This window comes from Styela clava, chromosome 2, assembly GCF_964204865.1.
Source record: "Styela clava chromosome 2, kaStyClav1.hap1.2, whole genome shotgun sequence".
NCBI lineage: Eukaryota > Metazoa > Chordata > Ascidiacea > Stolidobranchia > Styelidae > Styela > Styela clava.
In genome coordinates this window covers 12923783-12951062 of record NC_135251.1, presented here as the reverse complement: position 1 = coordinate 12951062, position 27280 = coordinate 12923783, and the positions used below count along the sequence as shown (strand labels likewise).

Genomic DNA, 27280 nt, shown 5'->3' with positions numbered 1-27280 from the left:
CGCCGTCATATATTATCCTCGTATATAATATGGTAGTCCCTTCATTTAAGTTTGCCTCGCTTTTAACCTTCGCGTTGCTTTGTAGCTACCTAAGTTCGATTGCGTCAGATTGTGTTCCAAAGTTAACCACGTGCTTATTGGCAATTAAAGACGTGAAAGGCGCAGAAGATGGATAGTATATAACAGAGGTGCGGGAACTTGCGATATGTAAGACCGGAGATAACAGTGTGCACGGTATGTATTATTATTGGACAGTCTTGGGTACGAAGCGACCGCAAACCTTGACGATCGTATCAGTATAAGTTTATTTTTATTTTTCCGAAACGAAAAAACACGCAAAACAGCACAATGAACACACATTGATTGGGGAAAATGAAAAAAAAACTTCATCTAGGTTAAGAAATACAAAATCATGTTTAGATATTTTATTTCTGTAGAGCATGAAGTACTGACACAAATGATTACAGAAAGATCAATTAAGAACAAAGCGACGTGTACATAATACCTTTTGTCAACATGTCAGTTTGTATTGGAAATTTTGACGCTGGTCAGATGATACGAACCTGCAAACCCACGTAGGGTAATTAGAGGTGCGGTGGCGAGCGTATTCCTAACGCTTAGCACGATGAGCCACATCGACGCGCATCTTAGGATTTATAGGATAGGATTTACATGTTTATCCTGGGGAGAGAGGAAAGCCGATAAGACGCCTTAACCATATGGCGAACCACGGCCTCTCGTCCAGTCACCATTCCAAGTCGGGTATGGGATTAGTTCTATATTGTTTTGTTTTCGGAAGCATGGACTTGGTGGTAGAGGAAGCCGTAACCGACCAGCGGTTACGTGAACCACCCAACGACGGCGAGGAGTCCAGCAATCCTCTCGCACATAATCATCCCTGCATGGGATTCGAACCTGCGAACCCACGCAAAGTAATTAGAGGTGCGGTGGCGAGCGTATTCCTAGCGCTTAGCCCGTTGAGCCACACCGCCGCGCCGCGCCGAGCCATCTTATTAGTCAATCATCATCATTAGTCATCGTATCCGTCAATCACAAATATGTAAGTATAAATTTGGTTTGTGATTGGCACCAGACTAAAGGGTAGAGCTATGGAGTCGGAGAAATTTTACGATCGTTTTTTCATGTGCGGGATGATTGCTGAACAGCTCTGTCTAATCTCCATAATTTTGAACATGGAATTTAACCATCCGCAAGATGTTGCGCGAGAGTCAAAAACTAACGGATAAAATTGTGGGTCCTCCCGAATTAATGAGTTGCGACAAGTTACTCACATTAGATCTGCTTGCAGTCGGGAGGAATGTCGTCTTCAGTCTGTACGATTACTTGCGGCATACAGTATTGGACCTTCAATGATAGACAGTGCCAAATCCCAGGTATGTATGTACCGCATGGTATCCTTTGAAAAGAAGTTGGCATTAATCTAGTCCAATTCACAATCAGTGCTTATTTATTTATTATTATCAATTACAGAATTATTAAATCGTCATTCATGCTGATTATGGAGGCGAAATAAACTTAGCTGATTTAGGATCAGAGTTAGGGTATGACATACTTTTTAATTCAACAAAAATTTTTTACCTGGCAATCTGTCAACAGCAACAAACTGACAAAGTAGTTGCATTCTCAGCCCTTTCCTGCTTTATATTATTCGGGTCTCATGTAGTTTCGTGCCTAACATACGTCTAGTGGGCGTATTATGACAATTTTCTCCTGTATCAATTCTAACCCCCAACTGACTACACCATCCAAAAATTACATTAACACAACGTCACAGACTCACAGTGACGTAATAGAGCCCTTCAAACTATACGAACTGCCATCCAAGATGCGCAAAGAAGTACCCGAAATCGAACAGTTATTTCTCTCGTTTTCTCGTCGCAACGATTCCAATAGAAGAGAGATCGATAATGTCAGTCAGTTCTTTATCATCGCCGCCAATGCCATTTTGGGCGATTGTACGAGTATTTGGCAAGCTCTATGACGTGATTGTGATGTCGTAGTGATGTAATTTTCAGATGGCGTAGTCAGATGGGGGTTATGATTGACATATCAAAAAATTGTTATGCTACGCCCACTAGAAGTACATTAGGTACGAAACTACACGAGACGCATATTATTCTACAAAGTCTCTACATTTCCACAACAAGACTGGTGCTGTTTATGTTCGAAAAAGACCCTGTACAGCTGTATAAAAAAATTCTGTATCAAGTATGGCACTACTACTGTACTACAGTCAGACAGTTGTATTGACTATAATCCAGTAATCACCATATTCAGATATTATATAATAATCACAACCACTCCTGAATAACAATTCATTAATTTCTTCATTGATATATTTCTTCTATTTTTATAGAAGACAATCTTTCTGCATTCTGTTATTACGACAAAGAATCGAAAAAGCAAGATGGAGCTAGACAGAAGAGTCAGAAAATTAAAGGACAATATTATCACACTAAACAGCAGTATGTTGAAAGCAGAGGAGGAACGTGGATTCTTCCAAATAAAAGACCAGAAAGATTGAAAGATTCGATCAAAGAATTGGAAGAAATACTGAAATCTCATAAAATTCTTCATGTGAAATGGGATAAACGAAACAGTCTTCAGGTTTGATTTCAGTTCACTTTTATATCTTATTTTATAGAAATTTCAGTATTTGGAAAGAAACATGATTTTTGGCGGAAGCATTCAGGGTTGTTAGTGTTGTTTACCATGTTTTTATTGATTTCGAAGATATTGTTGTACCTTCAAACTCTCGGGAGTGGGAGCCCGATTAAAAGTTTTAAGCATTCTCAACAGACAATCAAAGAAGATATGTATATGCTAAGATCACTTCCAACTGAAATTAGGAAAAGTAATAACAATAATGAGACAATATGAAGTTTATTTTTATATCAAGCATCAGGTATTATTTGAGATGTAATGTAGTGTTGCTGCTTGATTGTTGATGAGCATTATCCAGGAGTTTTGGTTGTCCATTCATTGTCATTGTTACTGTTATCTAGCTTGCTTGAGTTTACTTATGTTGAATAATTAAATGCAATTGATACAAAAATTTGTGTCATAATTTTTGAGATGTTGTATGTTCTGTTATTACTATTGATTGTTCAGAGGGTATAGTCATTTATTAAAATATACTTAGAAAATGGTATCTTAATTTTCATATGTAGCAAAATTGTACTTATTTCCTAGCTGTAGGAAGAAAAATGCAATGATTTGTTGACAACTAATGTTAGTATGCTAAGCTAAAAAATATAAACCAATAGCATATTGTTTTCAGATAATTGTTCATTCTGGTTTGCTGATAAATATACTTTTATCGGAGAACTTCGATATACAGAAAATATTTTTTGATAAATCTTTGTTGACAAAAATACAACCAGACTTCGGACCGATTGGTGCAGGTATTGTAATATGTATTGTATAACAAGTTGTATAAGGAATAATATATAATATAATATTTACAGATCTAGTTGAATCTGAAAAGATTTCTAATTTTTTGAGATGTGATAGCTAGAGTAAAAGGCCAAAAATGATTTGATGGGGCTCAGATAGTATACATTGTTTCCTCTTAATTGGAATAAATTTTTCTGTTGTCTTATCAATATATCAGATTTGGAAAATAGCTAGGCTTTTAGCAGGATATAGCTGACAGAAAGTATTTCTTCGCTTCCTAAGTTTCATGTATTTCTTTCCAGGCTTTTCATTATCATCTTAAAAGTTTCTCTTATCACTATCTATATTTAAATAATAATTTTCTGTTTCTCATTGCAGCCTATCTCACAGATCGATTTTTATTACTTTGTTTGGATGAGGCAAATAAGTTATGTTTTATAAGTTTTGTACAAAGACCTGCAACTCCCAATCAAAAACAACTATCAAGTAAATTATCATCAATGGACATGAAGATATCTTATCATGATATACCAGGTTTGTTTATTGTTTGCCCATAATTATAAAATACAGTGACAGCGAGCCGGTATCATGTGACAGAAAATTATTTTGTTGATCGTGGCTGATAAGTCGGATGAATTTAGTTTGATTGAATGTTTTGTTTTATTAAAGTATAGTTATATGATATGTCCTTATCTAAATGTCATGATTCATAGATTTTTAAAATTAATTACCGGTAGTTTTATTTTTTGAGGTGAATTCCTGATTGTATGACGAAACTCAAATATTTTTTTTGAAAATATGATTATGTGCAATAGAAATATAATTTTAATAAATGTACAGTTCTATTTAACTGCTACTATTACGGTTTATGTGTATTTCACCCTGAACAACACTTCATACTAACATCCACTGCTATAGTTTAGAAGTGCCAAAATCTTTTTTTCTGTTTTCAAACATTGTCTACTCAATTTATTACCCCTGAGTGAAGTGGTGATAATGGAATTTGAGTCCGAGATTTGTCATCTCTGATTCCAACTTAGTCCAACGCTTCCATCATTAAGCCATCGCATGTTTTACAACACCGGTCAAAAAACAATGGCAATTTAAAATTTTAGAACTACAAATCAACTTCTTATCGCTACAAATTTATGATGACTCGTACAAAAACTTCTTTGAATGTAAACAAACATAAAATATGTCTATTCAACATTCAATTTTTTTTTTATAAATATCTTGTTTAAATTCAATTTTGAATTTTATTAGGTTTTCGTTCTATGAGAGGGAATAGAAAACTGTGTGTAAATAAAGCTCATAATCTTGCGATATGTTGGTCAACATCGCACACAACACCATCAACATGGACTTCCACTGATGCAAATGAAGAAAAAGCTAATATGATTCTACTTGGATCTTCGTTTGGCAGGTGAGCAAGATTTGATATAGTGAAACTCGGTAGTCTAACGATTCCATACTCAATTCAGATAATGCAGTAAAAGTCGTACACTATTTATTAACAACTTGTTACTGTTAAATCTTTCTCTTTTTGATTCAGATTGGAAATCTACAGTTCTATATATACAGAATCTAATCCAATTCATGTTGAATTCAGCAGAAAGAATGAAAATCAGGTAATTTGGTAATTAAATTTTACATCAAGTTTGGTGAAGGTCTGAAGCCTATGGAAAGGGGTAATATTCTCGGGTAACATAGACAGTCCCCGAACTCGTAATAGAACTAAAATAAGGAAAATCGGAATGAAATTATGACCTAACCCTAACCTGGTACACATACTACGAGAGTACCGTTTACTAGCGTTAGTTCCTTTGGGGATATTTTTATGGTTATGATTTTCATTACATGCGTATTAAGTAGATTCATATTTTATAATGAAACTAGGATTTGAGCACATTTGCTCAGAACAAGGCTCTGTCCAATTATGTACTTGCACACACTGTGAGGGATAATGTATTCAATTTTACCAATAGAACTGAGTTAGTTTATAAGAATAGGATTTACTTATTTATTCTGCGAGGAAGGAAAGCTGATAAGAAGACCTAATCATATGACAACCCATGGCCTCTCGTCTGGTTACAAGTCTATGCCGGTTGTGAGGTTAGTTAGCCAGGTATTTGTTTCAGATATATGGACTTGACGGTGGAAAAAGCTGTAACCAACCAGCAGATGCGCGAACCACCCTAGACCCTACGGCGGCGAGGAGCCCAGAAATCGACTTGCACATAATTATTGCCCACTGAATTCGAACTAGGGATGGGCAATGTAGAATAATTCACTATTCTAGAATATTCTAGAATAGTTAAACCGAATCCAGAATACCGAATCCTATTCTATTTTCATACCTATTCAAAAAGTGGGAATTTCCACAATGCTGGATTTAGATGTTAAAAAGTTTTAAATGTATAAATATAAATGTATGATTTATTTGGAAATGTCCTGAACACTGGATTAAACAGGCATTTCTCAGGGCAATAAAATTCAAGAATATTACAATATTTTTTGCCTTCAATAGTTCCAAATGTATGTAATCCCTAAACACCGATATGCTAAATTAAGACACGCTTCACACACTTTAATAGTAAGCGGTATAAGTATATACCAAAATAGATATGAAACGGCATTAAATCATTATTAATGTTAGTCTGCCTAGTGAACTAAAACATACCCGCTGAGAATTAATTAGATGCAGGACCAGCGTGTGGCCACTGGCCACTGCAACCTATGCGGCCGTTGTAGAATATTAAATTTAACCACTATCAATTAAAATCAACTTTTCTTTCTGTGAGAGCAAGACTAGTAAAACCAAGTTTCCGTGAACGCGATTTCGTACTTAGTTATTAGGTAATAACATCTAAAGACTAATTCCTTTTCTATGATTATCATTACATACTTTATCTACCCAGACTTGGCTGTGCATAAACTCAATACGTCACTATCTTCGCCAGATGCGGCCACTTTTTTTAAATTTATCGGCGACTAAAATACTACAGACACTTGATCAAACGTGCGTCTATCTTGAACGATAGGGAAGGACCGAAAAATATGTACCGGTAATCTTTTGAGAGTGAAATTCAAATGTGACAGATTTTCATGTATTGCGATAACTTTGTATTTCGGAAAACGGTGTAATAAATTATTCGTAAATAATATTTGATCTTAATTAATCGCAAGCAATGTTATAACATTCAACGCCTGGCTTTTGGTTTACATGCATCTTTTTTTGGTAAAACTCGCAGGTCTCGAGACATCTTGATGTAAAATGAAGCAAGGCACGTCTGTAAACAATTGAAGATTGTTGCAATCAGATTATCGGAATATCGCTAGTAAGTCCAGCATGATTGGATGAAACTTTTGCAAAATAAAATTATTATTATTATACGTTAGCTATATAGCAAATCAGTAGAACGCAAAAATGGTGCAATAACGAGTCTTCGCCGTGAGGTGTACTTCGCCGACTTCTTGTTCTGAATATGCAGATTGAGATTACAGTGTTTGATGTTTACCGATTTTACGAGCAGACGCAAGTTATGCTAAACGAGAGAGATTTCCACGAGAGAAAAAACGCTCGTCTTTAATTGATAAATTAGAAACCCGAAATACAAAAATTGACGCTTGGCGCCGGAGAGGCGGAAACCGAATCCTGTTATCGGATCCCGTTGGATTCGAATACTTAGGGATTCGAATCCTCCAGATTCGGTATTCTATATTGCCCATCCCTAATTCGAACCTGCGAATCCATGCAGGTTTTTGAGAGGTACAGTGACGATCATATTCCTAACGCTTAGCACAATGCGCCACAACGCCGAGGTTATAATATGCAGCATCCTTATTTTAGAATGCCATTTATTTTATTTTTCATTTATTCCTTTTCAGGTTCATAGTCTTGAAAGATCAGTAACAGCAAAGAATGAGATTGTGCTTCACTATGCCGTGTATGAATGTACTCAGAGTAAATTACAGAGACTTGAGGTTACCCAGATACCTGTCAAAAGTGGGATATTATCAAGTGATATAAGCAGGTATATAAAACCATGGCATTTTTGGGATTTATGTACATGGTTGTGCTGAGAGCTACTATATATTGGAATTTTTATATATAAACTAACAACTGAGATTAAATGCAATTAGATTGATTCCAAGTTCAAGTGAATTTTGAGTCAAACTCCAAGAAAACCAAATTTTTCAGTCACAAAAACTTTGGCTTTTACTAGCCTTTTTTAACTGCCCTTTGAGAATGCTCAACCAATTTAATGCTTTTAGTTGTCGGCAGAAAATTGAAATCGAAATTTCTGCTGACAACAAAAAGCATTAAAAATTTCGGTACTCCTATAGTGTGTGTCTGGTTTTTCTTATTTTGGTTCCATTACGAGTTCGTGACTGTCTGTGTTAGCCAAGTGAATATACCCCCTGTCCGTAGACTTCTGTCTCTTTACACAACTTGACGTAAAGTAGATGAACAAAATTAGTTACCTCCATATAGGTACACATACTTCTGAAGCGCCGAAATTTCGACTCATGAACTTTCCTTCTATTTTTCGCCTAGTGTCATTGATAGATCATAGGGATTGAACGAAATATAAGATTCAAAGTTTTAAGAACCGATTTTCTTTCTTATCGAATTCACTGACAACACATTTTGGAAAATCATTCTGAACTTATAGCTGTATAAAACAAGATCAGATTTGGTGATGATCACAAAATTCACAATGTTCCAAAAACTATATTAAAGTTTATAAATTCTATCCTAGAGAAGAAGATAAAATTGTAGTCGGCTGTACAGATGGGACAGTTCTTGTATTTGATACTCTAACGAAAACAACTTCGTCAATACGAGATTCTCTCATACCAAGTATTGTATCGTGGCATCCTAATGGAGGTGTAATACTTGTTGCAAGTGGAAGTGCAGAATTGCAATGCTATGATTGTGCTTTGGGAAAGCTGTCAACTGCATTACTTGATGAAATAGAAGATTCATCCATGCATGACATGTTAAAGGTGAGTGGCTGCTATATACAATTCCTTGTTGCAAGCTCATAATTGTCTCTCGGATCAAAGTAAATTTGAATTTTCTCGAATAATTTAGGCTGATTGTCTTTACTCTTCTTAATGTTGCTACATTATAAATAGCGGAAAAAACAGGGCTAAATAACACAGAGTTCCATTTTTATGATTTTTCATAAATATCAAATGGGTTCTTGATTTCCAAGTATTACAAATGTTTTACAATGGAGAGGAAGTGTTTAAACGAGATACTTATAATAACAAGTTCTGTTGAGTGGCCTATGTGTGTCTGTCTTCCGGTCCGTCCAAAAATAGTAACTCCTTACATATTGTAAGATATCAGTGACTGTTTGTGCAAGGCCTTGTTCAGAGCAAACATCATGAATAAGCGACATGCGATGATGAATAAGCGAAAAATGCCAGAAAATTTTTATTACCCTCAATTGAAATATAAATATAAAATTATATTGTTATTCAAAGTTGAATTTATGTAATATGTATATTATTTTCATTTTTCTTGTATTTTTATACAGCTTTCAAAATACTTGCCATCAGAAAATGGTCTTGTGTCACTAACATGGCCTGATCTTGCTACTGAAACTCAAGTTGAGACAACTTCAACCATAAAGAAATCTTCTGTTTGCCATGATGTGTCTCTGGTTTTATTTGATGGTGGTCCTCTCGCTATTCTTAAATTCAATGTCGGTGTGTTAACTAAAGGTTTATTGAGGCCGATAGAAGTTGTGAAAGAACACATTACACATGATAAAGTAAGGTTTTAATTTTTCAAAAATCATAGGCTCAAACTTTATATTAAAGATGTAAGGGATTGGGTTGGCCTTGGATCAAACTGTAACTATTTTTAACTATATCAACCTGGTTACTCCCTGCCTATTTATTCAGCAATTTTTGACTACAATAATTCAATTAGGTCTTTAATTTGAAACAAGAATACAGTATGGAATTATAGATGTTTTATCTGTTTAATTTATGTTTTAAAATTCTGTTTCTCATTGATATTGATTTAGATATATTGAGTGTTTTATTTTTATCTTGGTGGCCCAATAGTTAAAATCGTTAGACATAACTATGATTGCCCATCATTTACCTATTTCACACTCACTATCTCAACTGACCTGAGGTGTATTAAATTGGGGAAGTTCTGGTTATTCAAGAAATAAAGTAGCTTTTACATATCAGTGGCCCTTCAGTGCAAGGTGCGTATAAATACATATTTTGTTAACGCAAAAAATAACCAATTCAAATTAATTTCAAATTTCATTCTTATTCAGAACTTTCCCAAATATTAACAAACGCTTATTTGTTTTCTCTTTTCTACCAGATCAAACAAGCTGTCCAGGTTCTTCATACAATTAATTGGAATACAGATTGCACTCAAGGTTTCCTAGCCATGACATCTATTCTCAATCATCTGTTGAAACAAAAATTAAACTTTGAATATGAAGGTGAGAAGAAACAAAATTTTGTATAAATTGTACTTCTTATAAATAATTTAAAAAATAATTCGAGCATCCAGAAATTACAATCTATTTCCTAAAAGTCACTTCTTAAAATTAGCTTTTGAGAAATAAGTATTTTTTTAAAAGTGTATTTATGAGTTTGAAAAGTTCGGGAACCTCTGCTGTAGGCCTATACTGTTGATCAGAATAGTAATATAACAGTCTTCCTGTTTCCTAGCAGTGAAAAAAATTAATTTTGTTTTGAAAATAGCAGATTTTGAACACTGAATTTATGAAAAACTGTGTACAGCCATTTCAGATTCATTTTGAATGTATGTTTTCGCAAAAAATTTTTAACAGTCTTATATTTTGTGGCCACCTAAAATGTGAAGATTTACAGCTATTGATATTCTGTTAATATCGAAATCCTTATCTTTCAATATTTTTTTGAAATTTCATCGCTTCAGAAGTTTGTGTACCAATATGGAGGTAAGTAATTTTGTTCACCTACTTTACATCAAGTCGTGTAAAGGGACTGAAACCTATGGGCAAGGGGGTATATTCACTTGGCTAACACAGACAGTCCCCGAACACGTAATAGAACTAAAATAAGGAAAATCGGAATAAAATTATGGCCTAACCTTAATAACATGGTACACCGTACTCATACTACAGAAGTATCTGTTTTTCACCAACATTCTAAAATGCTTTTTTTTTTATTTTTCAGAGTTATTAGAAGCTGCATTAAGTGCCTTTTACACTCCACGAATACCTCTCGCACAAACTATTGTTGTTGAATACAGGCATATTGTCAGCAGGTATGTGTTGGCTCTTGGTACACTTGCACAAATATGAGCTATAAAGAAATTCCCACATCTTGAATGAATTGGAGAACACAGTAACAGACAACAAAATAAATATAATGCAAATAATCTGCAACTCAGAAATTAATACAAGAAAACTTTATATTCAAAAAAACTGTAATTATTATGCTGATGTATTGTATAAATGTTATCTTAAAATTAAAAAAAATCAGTTTTTTTTTTATATATATAGAACACGCAATGACTGAATACTTTTCCCATGGTACCTACATATTAATTGGATTGTTGGCATTATCATCAGCAAAATTTGTGGTTATGAGTTTAACTATTACCTTTTATTATTCAGAGTAGTATCTGATTTAATGTATACAATAGTGACGTGAAATTTAAATTTAACAGAATACTAATTGGCTGAAAAAATGTAAATTACTATTATTATAATCTTGATTGTTCACATAAATTAGAGAATTGTAGAGTTAAATTTTGACGCCATCATCTCGTAGCTCACTTATAGAATAAAAAGTTATTTAACAAAGAAAAAAAAAATGATTTTAAATATTTGAAATGCAATTTTTTTTTTCAAAACACATTAATTAGGAAAGTTTTTTAAAATTCAAAATTTTTTCAAATATCATATATTTAATTTTAAACTCGAGCTCGAGCACCAAAAACATGATATATGTAATATTCAAACACCAAGTGTACATACGATTTGTTTTGTTATTATGTTGTTGTTGATCATGTTGTTACTATTTTTCTTCTTGTTGTGAAAAAATTGCTTTTCTCATTAACTACTGAACCGATCGCTTTGAAATTTCCAATGGTTAAACATCATATTTTTCATTAGAAGGCCATTACTTTTACTTATTTTAAAAATTAAAAATTTCTTTGGCCTCTATGGTTTTTTTTTAATGCGATGATCTCATCAAAATAAAAAATTGAGATTCTTGTGACTGTTCCCTCTTTTGCGTAAGTTGTTTTTGTTGGTCAGTTGGTAGTGGTACGGTACCGGTAGACTACTGTGGCAGATTGCATACCTATTTTGTTTCCAAATATTTGAGCATCGCTCTCCTCTTTTTTTAAAGTTTTATGTTTTCTATATTTTTCAGGTACGCGAGAAGGTTTTATCACCATTTGCTTCGATTCAAACGATTCGATAAAGCATTTCTTCTTGCTAAAGACATTCAAGATTATGATTTGTTTGTTGATCTTTATTTTTCTGCAAAAGAATCTGGCGAATTAGTGATCGCCAAAGCCGCGAAGCAAAAGATTTTTGAATTGTATTCAAGCTCTGAAGATGAAGGTCAGTTGATGCTGTATTTACTAAAATCTAAAGATTTTAGATAAGAATAAAAAATAAAAATTTGGACTTCTTGAACTGGGTTCTCAGCCCCCTATAGGGGGCTTTTTCTTAGCTCTGTTGGGGCCTCGAGAAAACACCTTCACTAGATACCATTAGCCAAGACTACATTTTTAAGTAAATTGTCCATGATTTGTATAATTCTTCAACTGTAATGTATTTATGCTGGTACTTTCGCTCGTTGGCTTCTATAACTAAACGGGGCACACAAAATACCCAATTCAACATTTTAAACTAGGTATTTTTATTATAGATGATGTATAATAAAATTAAATTAGTATTGTTTGTATATAATATTCAATGCTCCGAAATTCCATTCTGTAAAATTATCTTACATCATTTTGCATTCTATAGACTCAGTTTCAGATGACGAGAGTGAACCTGCTACCATAGATGGTCGAAGGTCAAGAAGTGATTTCAAGAGAAGAGGATCGAGTACAAAACGAATCACTCACATAGTTAAAAGAAGAAATAAACCATTTAAAGCAACTTCACCAAGAATAAGAAAAGAAATTGTTCCACCATCTTATCCGCCACCAAGAATGGATGATTTCATGAAATCATTGATCAGTGAGACAAGAGGTAATGATAGTTCTTATTGATATTATTATTTTTTTATTCCCTTTTACACCTCTGAACAAGGCTCTTTGCATGTAGCCACGGATTTGTAAAGAAAGCCCAGAACATTTTCAGTACAACATTGCATTGCAATCAACAATTTTAAATTCAAGTCTGACCATTTGGCAAGTTAATTTTTTTAATGTTTTGGATGGATATAGGATCGCTATTATTCCATCAATTCCTATACGATGTTTACCGTTCTTTTTTTTTTTGAACAAATTTCTGACCAAACTCTTTAACATGGAGAGCATCTATGTTAAGGAAAGATGGACCTTTTTTCAGTGTTGCATGGCCCACCTTACCTGTGACACTCTGCGAATGGCACTTAAACAGAGATTCTACCCATGAATTCTCTCTCTACTGTATTGATAAATAATGATAGATGTTAGAATTGTATTTGGGTTGCAAAAATAAGGTTGGAGTATTCAAAGAAGTATTTTTGGATTAGCTATAAATATAAAATAATTTTAAATCTAGCATATGCACTATATAAAATTGACTTACCGGTACATCCAGGATGAAATGTTGGCAGCAAATATTTTCATAGGCAGAATCAGTGATATCGAAGGCACAAAATTAGTTGCTCCAGAAGTATGTATTTATTATGTGCCAATATGGAGGTAACTAATTTTGTTCGCCAGCTTTACATCAAGTTGTGTAAAGGAACTGAAACCTATGAGCAGGGGGTGTATTCACTTTGCTAACACAGGCAGTCCTCGAACTCGTAATAGAATAAAAATAATGAAAATGAAATAAAATTATGGCCCAAGGCTAACCTGGTATGCACACTACAGGAGTACCAAAAATTAGGCATAAGCTGTACCAGAGTGATTCATTTTCAATTATAGTAATTTATTAATAAACTGTTCAAATCAATTTATATTTTGCATTTCAGCTGTGTTGGAAAACAAGTCGACCCTACCTAAAGATCCGATAGAAAATTTGCCAGCAAATGTCTCAACAACTGGAAGCTCATTGAGAATCTTGGATTATGGATATGTTTGATTTTTCCCTTTTTTCAAAACAATCGATCCATATATTATCGTTTCTGTAAAAATTTGAATTTTTCCGTATTTTTACAAAACTATGTGCCTCAATAATAGTTATATTTTTATTGAAATTCAAATAATATAAAGTGGCTTACTCGTTAAAATATTTTTATTCAAATCTCGACTGTGTGCTGTATTTCTCATTTCAGTGCCTTAGTAAATGGTGTGTTTTTTCGGTGGATGATTTGCAGTTAATACGTGGTGCCTTACCTTACATATTTCAATTGACTACATTTTTATTCTCATAAATCATTTCTGAATATATCATTTCTAGAATTTATTTCACAATTCATACTAGAATTAATTTCTTTTCAATGTCAATACATATGGAACATTAGCCTGGTTAACTATTCCCAGACATGACCTGGATTGGTAACCGCTTATCAGCTTTCCTTTCCCGGTTTATTGGATTATAATAAAAGTATTCATTGTGAAACACAATCAGAATATGCAAAAATCTTTGCTAAATATTCGCAAACAAACAATTTATTTAAATATCAATAATTTTGTTTAATACATTTTTTTTATTATGCTTATACCTAGTGGTGCTTATCATCTTACTCCATATTCTATGTATATTTTTCCGAACTAAAGTTTAAATTTTTTTAATATTATACTGTATACTTTTAAACTATCTTCGAGCATTCCCTAATTAATGTGCACAATGTTTATCTAGGTAAATGAGAAAAAGCGTAACTTGCATATTGATCATAGAAAGACAATCTGACTGAACATAAATGAAAACTCGACGTACTAATTACCAGATATCTCACATATAAGTCGACCTCCTAAAAACTGCCCTTTTTGAATTTTTTGAAAATTCGCATATGAGCAGATCCTACAAATCGTAACACGCTGTACAAGTTGTAGCTGTTATATTCGAGTTAGCATAATTCCGTTCGAGTGTGATCAGGCTTAAGAGCACATAAGCCAAATTTTTAGTGTAATCAGAGTTATGTGCGTATAAGCAGACTCTCAGTTTGGTAAAAAAAAATTTGTCTTGGAATCCGCTTATTGGCTACAATATCTTGATTATCATATTAACATTTCATTTTAGAATATTCTAAACATTCCTTATTTAGAACTTTCATTTCCCAAGGAAATTCTCTTATTCAAATAAGCATCATTGATTCATGAGAAACGCTCCTATCATGTTTGGGATTCTTAATTCACTTTATAGATAGTTGCCATGTGTCATATTTATGTATTCTAATAATTAAACTTGATTTGTTACAACTTATAATGAGGCATATAGTTTAATCGACTTTTCGAGCATATAATCGACTTCTTTATGACTGTATGACATTCATTTTTTAGTTTTGCAATCTCGAGTGTTGCTTGTTTCTTTGTCATTTCTGCAGTCTCATAAGACTGGCACTAACTTTTTAATGTGAAAGACTTATTACGACCAAATAGTCCATGACGAGGGATAAGCAATATGGTCAAAGATTATTCTCTGTTTTGACTTTAATTACTGCTGTATGATGCCTAGTGTTACATGTCATTCTGTGTTTACTTTTTTAATTTGAAGAATTATTACCAGTACTCAATTTCCGAATCAATTTCATCTTCAACTTTAGGGTTTTATTTAGTATAACTTGTGCCTATTTGAATCGGTAACAGCTAGTGCAAATGTAATACAGATATTTCTTGAATTTTTTTGCTCTTTGCACAATTTGTTTTGCCAAATTTTGTTAACGCTAGTTATTCTTTGTATCTTTCTACTTTTTATTCTTGTAGTTTTTTGCACATTTATACTATTTTGCTTTTTGTTGCTTTATTTTTATCGATGATTGAAATTAAAATTATCTTGTCCAGTTTCGATTGCATGATTTATTGATTTCCAGTCTTTCAATTTACCAAGGTCACATAATATAAAATAAAAAGATCCAATAAAACTATGTTTTTGTCAATTCGGGGGCTTCAACCCGAACGAGCGAAACATGAAAAAGATGTTTTGAGAGTATGAAGAAAACGTATATTATCGATTTTTAAGCTTCTGTAATTTTTCATAAAAATACTTATGGCCTTCAAATTTTGGTCAGATACCAACTTAGAAAAGCAACTTTTGAAATTTTGAAATTTAACAGTTTTTTACGAAACCCTCAAATTTAAAAACCTGACCCAAGAAAGGAATAGTATTCAAAAGCCACAATTCTTATTTTGTGAATTACAATTTGATGAGTATATATAATTTATTAGTAATTATGATGTAGCATTACCACTTATATTTACATGTATTGCTTTGTGACATTACTATTTTTTTTACTCTTTCCATTATTTCAGATGATATTTTTATAAATAAATAATTAATGATTAATTAATGTAAATATTTGTAATTCGTCAATAAAATTGACCATGGATTCCATCAAATCATCCCTGATTTCTGACGAAAATGGAATTCCAAAAATGATGTGGAAACCTCCGATTGAAAATAACTGTAGAATGGAAGAGTTCAGATTGAAAGTTCAGAAGAAATTCGGAATTACATTAGGTCGGTGTTGTAGTTTTCGTTCATTGGTAGTCAAGGCGGAGTTGAATCTTTCTGAATATCATTGAAATTGTCAAGTGATTAGCAACCACATTCCCAAAACTTTGCTTGATATTCCAAATACTGATAACGATTTATGTTCGACTCCAGGGTGTGCAAATTGGTGATGATTTATAACATTAGGCAAGAGTATAAGAAAATCCAACTAATCCTAATATGCAATAGATATACTAATATCAGTTTCAAGAAAAAATGTGCGTTTCATGAATTTTAGGATTCTTTTCTGATTGAGCTAAGGGTTCGAATATCCTCGTTGTCACAACCGTCAGTCTATTGTTAGTTGTTACTTATCGATCCTGATAGTGATCGGTAAGTATGTTCATAGGTATTTATCTGTCTGTCTGTCTGTTAGATGCACGCGATATCTCACGAAAGCGAGGTTAAATCTGCTCCAAGTTTTGCATGTGCATTCATCATATCGCGGCCCAGAAGCCTATTGATTTTGGATAAATTATGTCGTATGATTAGCGAGTTATTAATTAATTAGTGATGGGACACGCGGTGTCACTATAGAGTCATGAATCGAAACCGCAGTTTCGATCGATAAGTCTTCGGTCTCCGACCGATATTCTCGTTTTATTTTTTGTCTTTACTTGTTTTGCACAACATGACTTATTAGTCTATCCATGGTTTGTCATGTGAATGGTTGGGAAATGGTTCACTATCAGATTAGACTGCTAATGGGGTCTCACTCAATTTCATGTCGAATTGGTTAATGGTGATAACGTTTGAACAAATCAGAAATCGATTCATGGTTGCTAGAAACTGACCAGTTGACTTTCTTACTCACATCTCTAGGCCAACTTTCAAATCTCTTGGTATATCTCAATTATGCTTAGCTTTTGGTCAGTCTAAACAGGTTTAATCAAAATGAAATGCAGTAAAAAAATTGAAAGGTCGCATATTTTATCTTTGGAGCCTTACCACTGAATGTTTTCTTCAAGCTATTGATTCCAAGTGACAAAACCATTGTTATTTACTACAGTGTTCACTTTTTTTCAGAGTGTTATCATGACTTGTGGAAATGGTCGACAGAGAATTACTCGGATTTCTGGGAAATGTTTTGGTCAGAATCTGGCATCATCTATTCTCAAATTTGTAATCAAGTTGTTGATAAAAAATTATCAATTGTTGATAATCCCGAGTGGTTTGCTGGAGCAAGATTAAACTATGCAGAAAATTTATTGAAATTTAATGACGATAAAATTGCAGTTTATTCAACTGGTGAGTAGAAGATTCTTGAATTGTTGATATAAGCCTTGATTTTTTTATTTGTTTAAAAGTCTACTCAAAAAAAGTCTATGGAAATTACATTTGGAACTGAAAACGGCCAAGACTGGATTTGTTTTTTTCAATACTTTGTAACTAGTTTTGGATACAAAAAATCAAACATATATAGCCTACTCCCGAAACAGATACGACAAATAACTCACTGAAGTTAACTTTAATCCGATGAGTTTGAATTTAGAAATGCAAGGAAATAAGATGAACAGTAATATGATTCATTTTAAAAACATTTTAAGGATTTCGACATAAAAGGTTTTCTCATTGTTACTGCTAGTCGTCAAATAGTCAAAATGATAATCTTTCTTAATTATTCCTGAAGTCGAAAATTCAAAATATTCAAAAACTTAATACATGAATGAATTCTTTCATTTGATGGCCCTTCTTGCTTGCTTCATTATTTATTTACTTTAATTGCCATTGGATTGATTACTGAATCATTGAATTCAAGATTTTCAACAATATTTGCAGTGTATATTGTTGAATTGGAACTACGGTAATAGTTTTTCAATTAATTTCCAGGTGAACAGAGGCCAACAAAAACATATACATACAAAGAATTACGGAAATTAGTCTCTAAATATGCAGCAGCTCTCCGATCTATGAACATTAAGACTGGAGACAGGGTGGTTGGTAAGAAAATGTTTTCATTGAATGAAGGGAAAAAAATAGAGATGACAATAAATAATTTATTTACATATTATAAATTACTATATACAATTATAGATCAAAGCATGCTTCAAGCAAGACATAATCATTTCAACTGGAAAACATTTTCACCACTGCTTTTTGGATGAAATATGAAGAAATACCGTTTTCTAGTGAAAAATCCCTATTGAACAACATAATAGAAATAAAACTTTTTGAAAGAAACTTTGCAGTTTTTTAATTAGAAAAACTTTTAATTCAAAAAGTTGTACGATTAACCATAAAATTTTAAAATATTGAAGATACGCCTGCTTCTGATGTAAATGATGCCCACCTTCTAGTCTAGAATTATACTAACATTAGATAGTTAACTAGATTTGCTTGGATGCTTGCCCTTATTAAAAAGAATTCATGCTGTTATCAGTGTTATGTATATCTAACTTGTACAGGTTATATTCCCAACTGTGTTGAAGCTCTGGTTGCAATGTTGGCAGCAGCTAGTATCGGTGCAATATATAGTTCTACATCTCCTGATTTCGGAGTCATGGTTAGATTGGAATTTTTTGATTCATTTTTTTTCTTATCTGATGTTTTAAAGTACTTGAAAAAATTAGTTTTATTACTGACTTGTTCAATTAATGTAAAAAAGTGTATTGAAGATTTCGAACCAAATCCAGTAAATTAAAATGATAAAAAATAGAGGAGTGAATTCCAGTCACTTAGTAAGATAAGAAGTCAATCAAAATTCCAAATAATGTTGTCTGAATTCATAGCTTCAATTCCCCTGCCGCTGCCCAATATCTCACCCAAGGGGTGGTAAAGCGTAATGCCCAACCGGAAAGATGCGTTTCCATTAGCTCTTTATATATCATTAAGTATCAGTTTCTGCTTATACAGACTCTTGTTCAAAGTGAACAGGAGTATAAAAGCATTGCATAAAAAATTGAGTTTATTTTGATCTCAAGTATTTTTCATATCCCGTCTATTTCAGGGTGTTTTGGACAGGTTTCAGCAGATTGAACCGAGTGTTATATTTTCTGTGGATGCAGTTTGGTACAAGGATAAGACACATAATCATTTAGATAAACTGAAGCAAGTAGTATCTGGGTTACCTACTTTGAAGCATGTTGTCATTATACCTTTTGTTAATGATGAAAGCAAGTTTGATATATCGGAAATTTCTAAAAGGTAAATTGGGCAGGGAAGAAAATAAAATTGTGGTCTTTCTGATCAAGCTGTGTATTTAGTATAGATCTGCTAATATTTCAATCTTAACTCATATAAGGGGTCATATAGTTATAATACCAACATTAAAATATCATCAGTCATGTACATTTGTGAATACCTTTCTTTGACCGAAGTATAGAATATTGCTTAATAAACAGTGAGTCCCCCCTATTTGTTTACTTGATGTTCTGCTTTATTAGTTTAATTCCACTTGGTGGTACAGCTGTATTAAGATACTTGAACGAGGTAATGTTAATATAAAAAGAAAACAGCATGCAAGACCTATTCTAAGATGAGTAGGAAATAATTTAGACTCGATTCATGATTTTAACTCAGGGTAATGTTATCTCCAATTTCCAGCTCTTCTCCCCTCGGGAAATCGAATTTGGTATTTAAGTAATTACTGTTTCTTTTAACAGCATGATGTTGTCTGAGTTTCTTAGCAGAGGTTCAGATGATGAAGATATTACATTTGAACAATTGCCTTTCAATCACCCACTGTTTGTAATGTATTCATCTGGAACTACAGGACCACCCAAATGTATGGTTCATTCAGCAGGGGTAGGTACTCATTGATATTGTAAATATGTTTTTTTCTTTGAATTCGTTTCTTGTGGGGGTTATTGAGCCTGACTTTTCAAAATTTTTGGGGAGAATATTACTATATGAAATATATGATATGACAAAAATGAAAAGATTTGCAAAATAAATTATTAAAGCTATTCATAAGCGTACAATACAAATTTAGGTTGGTCGCATGAATTTCAATATTTTTTGTAATTGGAATAACATTATCAACCTTTTTTTGATACAACTAAAATTCAAGTTTGGTTTTCTGCTTTTTTAGGGAACACTCATACAGCACATGAAAGAACACATACTGCATGGTAACATGGATAGAAATGATATATTGCTATTTTATACAACTGTGAGTGTACTTTGAAATTATTTCATTATTATTGTACATTATTATTTGAAAATTCCCAATACTTTTCCTGCATAGTTACATTCACATTTTTGGTCTTACTGTCTTTCGGCCCTTATTAATGAATTTAATGAATGGAATGAATTGTTCCTATTACCTAGTGCCAATGAGCAGAAGTTCATTCTATCGATAGATCAAAGTTAGATTCTCGATAACATTTATTTTAATAAAAAATCTTTGGGGCTTCCGAAGTATGCGAACCAAGATGGCGAACATCGGAATGTAATATGTGTACTAGGTCAGGGTTAGGCCATAATTTTAGGTATAAATACTACGGGAGGCTCTTGGCTAGTCTTTGAACTGATAATAGGACTAAAATAAGGAAAATTGGAAAAAAATTATCACCTAACCCTAACCTGTTACCCATGTTACGTTCCGATGTCCGCCATCTTGGTTCGCATACTTCGGGAGCACCAAATCTTTTTTGGGATGTGATGAGACATAATTTAAAAAATTGATTTAGAATATTCAAAACAAGCTGAAGCGAAATATTTTTGAATTTTCATGCTTCTTGCTAAATTATCGTTGTTGAGGGTTTTGTTGCAAAAAAATAGCTTTTCTCTGCAACTAATGAAAAACCATTTTGAATAATCAATGATCTCGTTTCTGTTTTAGACAGGTTGGATGATGTGGAACTGGTTGGTTGGTGCATTATCAACTGGTGGTTCTATAGTATTATATGATGGTTCTCCTTTTCATCCGAAAATAACTGCATTGTGGGAGCTCGTGGAAAGTATAAAGTACATAATTCAGAAGTTTTAAAATTCTTCCAAATTGCAAAGGGAATTTATCGATACCATATATTGTTTTTGGCTCTCACAGATGTATCAAAAAAAGTAAAAATACTTACACAATTACTGATTAAAAAATTAAAACTGGTTAAGATATATTGAGATCTGACTTCATAACAAAATTGAAATTGTGAAGGGACATTATGGACGCTGTATTTCTTGATTTATTAGGATGTCCCGCTCAATATTCTTTAAGTAAGCGGCATTGGAACACATGCAATGCAACATCTATGGTATTTACAATTGTTAATGGCATTGAAATTTAATGATGATTTTAGCTCTTTCTTTGTTTATTGTTTATTTCATTGCAGTATACTGAAATAAAGAGGATCTTTGCATCACTGTTTTTTAGTATTTGCTGTTGTGCATCTACTCACTACAAAACTATTGTTGGAATTCTAAGCAAATTGACTAGAGGCATTTCTTATAAACGAGGCTTGCACAAGCAGAGTTATGAAACGAGCGTAATAATTTTTCAATTCGGTTAAGGACCAAATTTATTACGCTGTGTTTTAGTTCTATTACGAGTTCGGGACTGTCTGTGTTAGCCAAGTGAATATACTCCCTGCCCATAGGATTCAGTCCCTTTACGCAACTTGATTTAAAGTAGGCGAACAAAATTAGTTACCTCCATATCGGTACACACACTTCTGGAGCACCTTCAGTCATTTTGCCTACCAAAAATGACAATGATTTACATATTTTATTGCTGCAATTTCACAGAATTACAATTTTGGGAACAAGTGCAAAATGTTTGAGTATGATGGAAGAATATGGAATGAAACCAAATCAAACACACAAGATAGATTCACTTCATACAATGTTATCAACTGGTTCTCCACTTGCTCCTCACCAATATGATTTTGTTTATACTCACGTCAAAACGGATTTAGTGATGGGTTCTATTTCTGGTATGTATTGTTTTATGTGGCTAATGAACAATTTTAAGTATTCTGGAATTCGAAAATGACCAAATTTGGCATTCGCGAAAAAAAAATTTGGTAGATTATAAAAAAAAATACTAACCTCACTAACCTCTGATAAAACTTTTATATAAATTTGCAAATGTTTTTTACAATATTGAAGATTCTGGTTTAATAATAATTAATAATAAGTTATTTAACAGACTCAAATTACTATTAAATTAAAAATGAAACTACGGTAACTAATAAAAATCAAAATATTTATTGTATTTGATCTTGCCTGTCCTATTTTACATATTTACTTTTCAAAACTTTTCATTTATTTCATTATTTACATTCCATCCAGGTATTTTCAACGTATTGTTTGAATAAAACATACTTTTGCCTTACTATCTGTTATTTGTAGCTTTTTGTTAGCTAGTTAATTATTATTGAGATGGAGCGCGAGACTTGATAAATTCTATAAATGGGGGGCGCGGCTTAAAAATTTTTAGATAGTTTGAACGACCAATTCAAGATTTACCGGTCCTTTGTTGACTGACGAAAATTTAACTTTTGAACAGGTGGCACCGATATAATCTCATGTTTCATGGGACAAAATTTTGCTGTCCCAGTGTATAAAGGTGAAGTGCAAGAAAATAATCTAGGAATGGCAATGTCATGCTTCGATGAAACTGGGAAACCTGTTTATAATGAACCAGGAGAGCTAGTATGTACGACACCTTTCCCGTGTATGCCGACACATTTTTGGAATGACGAGGATAATGTTCTGTATAGGAATGCATACTTTGCTAAGTTCCCAGGTTAGAGATATTTCATTTTTTGTTTCAATGGAAATGATCCGGATTCCAGTTATGAACTGAGAAACCAAATTTTGATACAAAAACTTCGATGTATGCAAGCATTTTTCCACTGCATGTTAACATTTCTTGTATGAAAATTTTCTCAAAACAAATTCACACGCACTCAGAAATAAAGGAGATTGATCCAAGGGCGGAGTTACGAGCGGCCACTAAAGTGCTAAGAGCTGCCAAGGCTATAACGAATCATAGTATAGAATTTTGTGTTAGTAATTACCAATTGACAAGAGTCGTAAAACAACTCAATGCTTTTCAAGTTCCTATCTTAAAATCTGACTTCGATTATTACCATGAAAATTGTGGAATTCTGTTTCCCACTTCATATGTTAAACTCATCACGACAAGGCTTTCCAAACTTTTAAGCTTGCAACCCCTATTAAGTTGACATTGTTAAGTGTGCCGCTTCTCTGATCCTATGTATTCTCTCAAAATCGTGGGATTCATGTTTCGCACTAGTTTTAATAATTGTGTTTCGAATCAAAAGTCCAAAAAAAGGACAATATATTATTGGTGTAATCCAGGTTTGTGCAACCTTTTTCGCAAGCGGGCCAATTATCAATAACCGGGTAAAACCGCGGGCCGCACCTTCATTTAACACAGGCTTTCTATTAGTTGCAGGCACAAAATGGTGTCTTTTTGTTATTGATCTTGGGTCATCATTAAGGGTCCTTGCAGAAATGATGAGTTAAAACGCATAAGTTTCTTAAAACTGTAATTAAAATATCTTGTCACACCTGATTTAAACGAATCCAGTGAAGCTTGCTGCTGGATTTTTTGCCCGACTACTTTTATCCAAATTTGCTTAAATTGAAGTGCTAGCAATTCGTTATGACGCCCAATTTTAGAAAAAAGTATGTTATTTGAAGCCATGACTTTTTTGAAATGTAGAAAGTTATCTTGCTTGAGATGTTTTCAGTAAAATACGCCAAGATTCATTCCAAATAATTTGCTGTCAAATCTTATTCTAGATTTAGACAAAAGCAACTACCGTAATAGGCTGGAACCAAAACTCATTTGACTTTTGTATATTTTAATATTAATTTTTTTAAACTGCTCTCCAGTTGCCTCCACGGGCCGCACAATCTCCCCTCGCGGGCCACACTTTGCACACCTCTGGTGTATTCTTTGCGACCCCTAAAATTGGTTATGTGGCCCTCTGTGGGGTTGCAATCGTTTGGGAAGCCCTGCATTAAGAGATTTGATAGATTAATATAATCATTGAATTAGGAGAGTTTTTCTTCTTTTTTCCCAGGATAAATTTATTAATTTCACAGGTGTGTGGTCCCATGGTGATTATTGTATATTTAATTCAAAAACAAATGGAATAGTAATGCTAGGCAGAAGTGATGCAACTTTGAATCCTAATGGTGTTCGATTTGGAACTACGGAGTTGTATGGAATTGGTGAGATAATAGACTTTGGTATATTTATTATGTTTCATATGCTGTTTAATTTCTATTATGCATATAAATGTGTATACTGTATATGCTTTTTGATCATGAACATATGTTGTATTCTTTGTTCATATTCCATACTTCGTTTTTGAGTGTTATCTTTTTGGTATTGATTGTCTTAATTCCACATGTAGAAATTTCAAAATATATTTTGTTACGCTTTATTTCACTTCAATTTTTTTGCCGGCTAGTCTGTCAAGGTACATTTGTGTGATATTCAAAATTCTTTGAACTCTTTCTAAACTAGTTTTCTTAATTCTTAAACATTTAAAATATTTTATATAGATAGATGAGTAGCTAACTAATCTGATTAATATCTTACTAGTTATCTTGTGATGTGTTAATTGAATCAATACATCAGTACACTGAGAGGCTGTGAGATCTGCACTAGTATCAAGTTGAAAATCGAACAAACTTTTTTGAAAGTTTTTTTCAAATCAGTCTTGGAGTCCTTTGATACATTCATCAATACTCAAACTCGTGCACTATGGTACTCATAGTATGCAACCCCTTCTTTCATTGCATGTTTATTCTCAGTTGAAAGAGCTTTCGGAAAAGACGTCGAAGACTGTGTTGCTGTGGCACAACGAAGTGTTTCAGCTTCTAGTTTTGGTGAAAGAGTAATATTATTTGTCAAAATGATGCAGAATGCACTATTTTCTGAAGATCTTGCAAAGAAGATAAAATCTGAAATTAGGAGACTTTTATCTCCCAGACATGTTCCAGCACTTGTTCTGGAAACGAAAGATATTCCGGTACATTATTTACTAGATCGGCAGTTCCCACCGATGACTCCAGAGCGGTTGTGGGAAAGGGCGCAATGCTAGACTCCGAACTGATCCCTTTACAAGAAAACTTCTTGTTTTTCTTAGTTTCATTGTTGATAAGGATATTTCACAGAGTGTTTTCACTCTGTTGAGCATAAATTGTTTAAACATAATTGGATTTGGATTTACTACATCGTCCAACGAGTATTTTTTAAAGCGATTTCCAACTTAGATTGAAAAACTCTTTTTACTCTAGCTCCAGACTCGAGATGTTTACCCCAAATCTAAAAAAAAAAATTGAATTTTGTATACTACCATCAGTGCTCCCGAAGTATGCGAACCAAGATGGCGGACATCGGAGCGTAACATGGGTAACAGGTTAGGGTTAGGCAATAATTTTTTTCCAATTTTTCTTATTTTAGTCCTATTATCAGTTCGAAGACAAGCCAAGGGCCTCCCGTAGTATTTATACCTAAAATTATGGCCTAACCCTAACCTAGTACACATATTACATTCCGATGTCCGCCATCTTGGTTCGCATACTTCGGGAGCCCCCTACCATCTTTGGTTGTCATTTGAGAATGCTTATCTGTCTGAAATTTGGACTTTGATTGTTAATGATGAAAGTCTGAAATTTAGTGCCGAATCCATGGGGTTTGAAAACATGATAATGAAATATGCCAAACAGCGGCTCCAATCCCCTGCTTGAATCGTCCAATTGTTCAAAAAAACAACAACATCACAATAATTTATTTAGTCAATTGTACTTTAAAGTTGCATTTATAATTTTACTTCCTTTCACATGATTGTCCTTTTACAGTATACCATCAGTGGAAAAAAAGTTGAAATGGCTGTAGCGAAGATGGTGGCAGGTGGATATATTGCACACTCTGCATCATTTCGGAATCCAGAATCTTTGGAACTGTTCAAAAATATTCCAGAGCTACAAGGATTTTGAAGATTTATTTTTTAGTTGATTTTAATTATGCCTCCATATATTAGCTTTGAATTATCACAAGTGCTGATTTAGGTATTTTTCAAGTTCACTATTATGATTTATGGCTTCTTTTTGTTTGTTTACTAACTAAAATTGACATGCAGCCAGTCGAGTAGAATAAATTTTATGTTCATCAAAACAAACTATGCTCTATAATTAGTTCCAGTAACAATACTTTATATTTCATAGATTTATAGTTTTTATTAGTTTTAATATCATTTTACCAAACAGTGAAGTGTTGTATTTTCAGCGTGTGCATTTGCTCTGTTAATGCGAATGAGGATGGATTTTTAAACATATTGCATTTTGCTAATTTGTGGAAGGATCTAACATAGAATCACTTTAAAAAATCTATAGTTCCAAAGACAAACTCTCTCTAAATATAAGTGGTAATTTCTTTAAATATATATGTAGGATAACAGGTTCGCGCAGGTACTGCAGCTACCGTATGTATTTCAAAGTCGTTAGCGCGACGGTGTGGAGTGGGAGGATAGCACATTTTCGAAATATTAAATGTGGTTAAAATAGCCGAATTTTTTCTTTCCATGACTTCGATATGTGGGCCTTGAACATCGGAAACTATATTTCCGAGAATTCTCTCTATGTCACAAGTATTCCCTTGGACATGTGTCAGTGGACGTCGATAAAGTCTATTTTTTCTCATCCGGAAGTGTAAAGAAACCCGTTGTTATGCGATCATCCGAGACGAGAAGCTACAACCTAAGGATTGAATACGCAAATCCAATTTCACCTGAAATAAAAGGAAGTGAATACTAAGAATAAGAAGGGGTGTCATAATATAGGTTTATGTAAAATATATGAAACGGATACATTTTGTTTTAGAAGTGCCGCGACAGATTGAAAACTCTTATTTTGGACAAAATTTTCGATCGCTAACTATATCGTAGTCTACTGATCCGTTATTATTGAATCGCCGCCGTGTTGCAAACGACTTCTTTCCATATTGTGAGGATGATATAAAACTAATCAATGTAATAATGTAAAATTTTGCTCATTGCGATATCTGTTGTTTTGATTCATGTAAT

The 27280-nt window shown here is 33.2% G+C and overlaps 2 protein-coding genes across 2 annotated transcripts; both read left to right on the top strand.

Moving 5' to 3' along the window:
* The first annotated feature begins 1110 nt into the window (after positions 1-1110).
* On the top strand, positions 1111-14703 carry LOC120335516 (WD repeat-containing and planar cell polarity effector protein fritz homolog). The gene is made up of 14 exons (XM_039403030.2): positions 1111-1394; positions 2378-2628; positions 3302-3425; positions 3796-3951; positions 4681-4840; positions 4970-5045; positions 7306-7451; positions 8181-8427; positions 8967-9203; positions 9776-9899; positions 10621-10711; positions 11827-12020; positions 12432-12659; positions 13594-14703. Exons 1-14 carry the CDS (start codon positions 1319-1321, stop codon positions 13701-13703), a joined length of 2220 nt encoding a protein of 739 aa, XP_039258964.2. The 5' UTR covers positions 1111-1318; the 3' UTR covers positions 13704-14703.
* Positions 14704-16017: 1314 nt separating this feature from the next.
* On the top strand, positions 16018-26533 carry LOC120335517 (acetoacetyl-CoA synthetase-like). The gene is made up of 13 exons (XM_039403031.2): positions 16018-16241; positions 17301-17522; positions 18105-18215; positions 18680-18777; positions 19222-19418; positions 19877-20018; positions 20305-20385; positions 21058-21182; positions 21957-22144; positions 22720-22959; positions 24291-24419; positions 25008-25225; positions 26058-26533. Exons 1-13 carry the CDS (start codon positions 16106-16108, stop codon positions 26193-26195), a joined length of 2025 nt encoding a protein of 674 aa, XP_039258965.2. The 5' UTR covers positions 16018-16105; the 3' UTR covers positions 26196-26533.
* Positions 26534-27280: the final 747 nt, after the last annotated feature.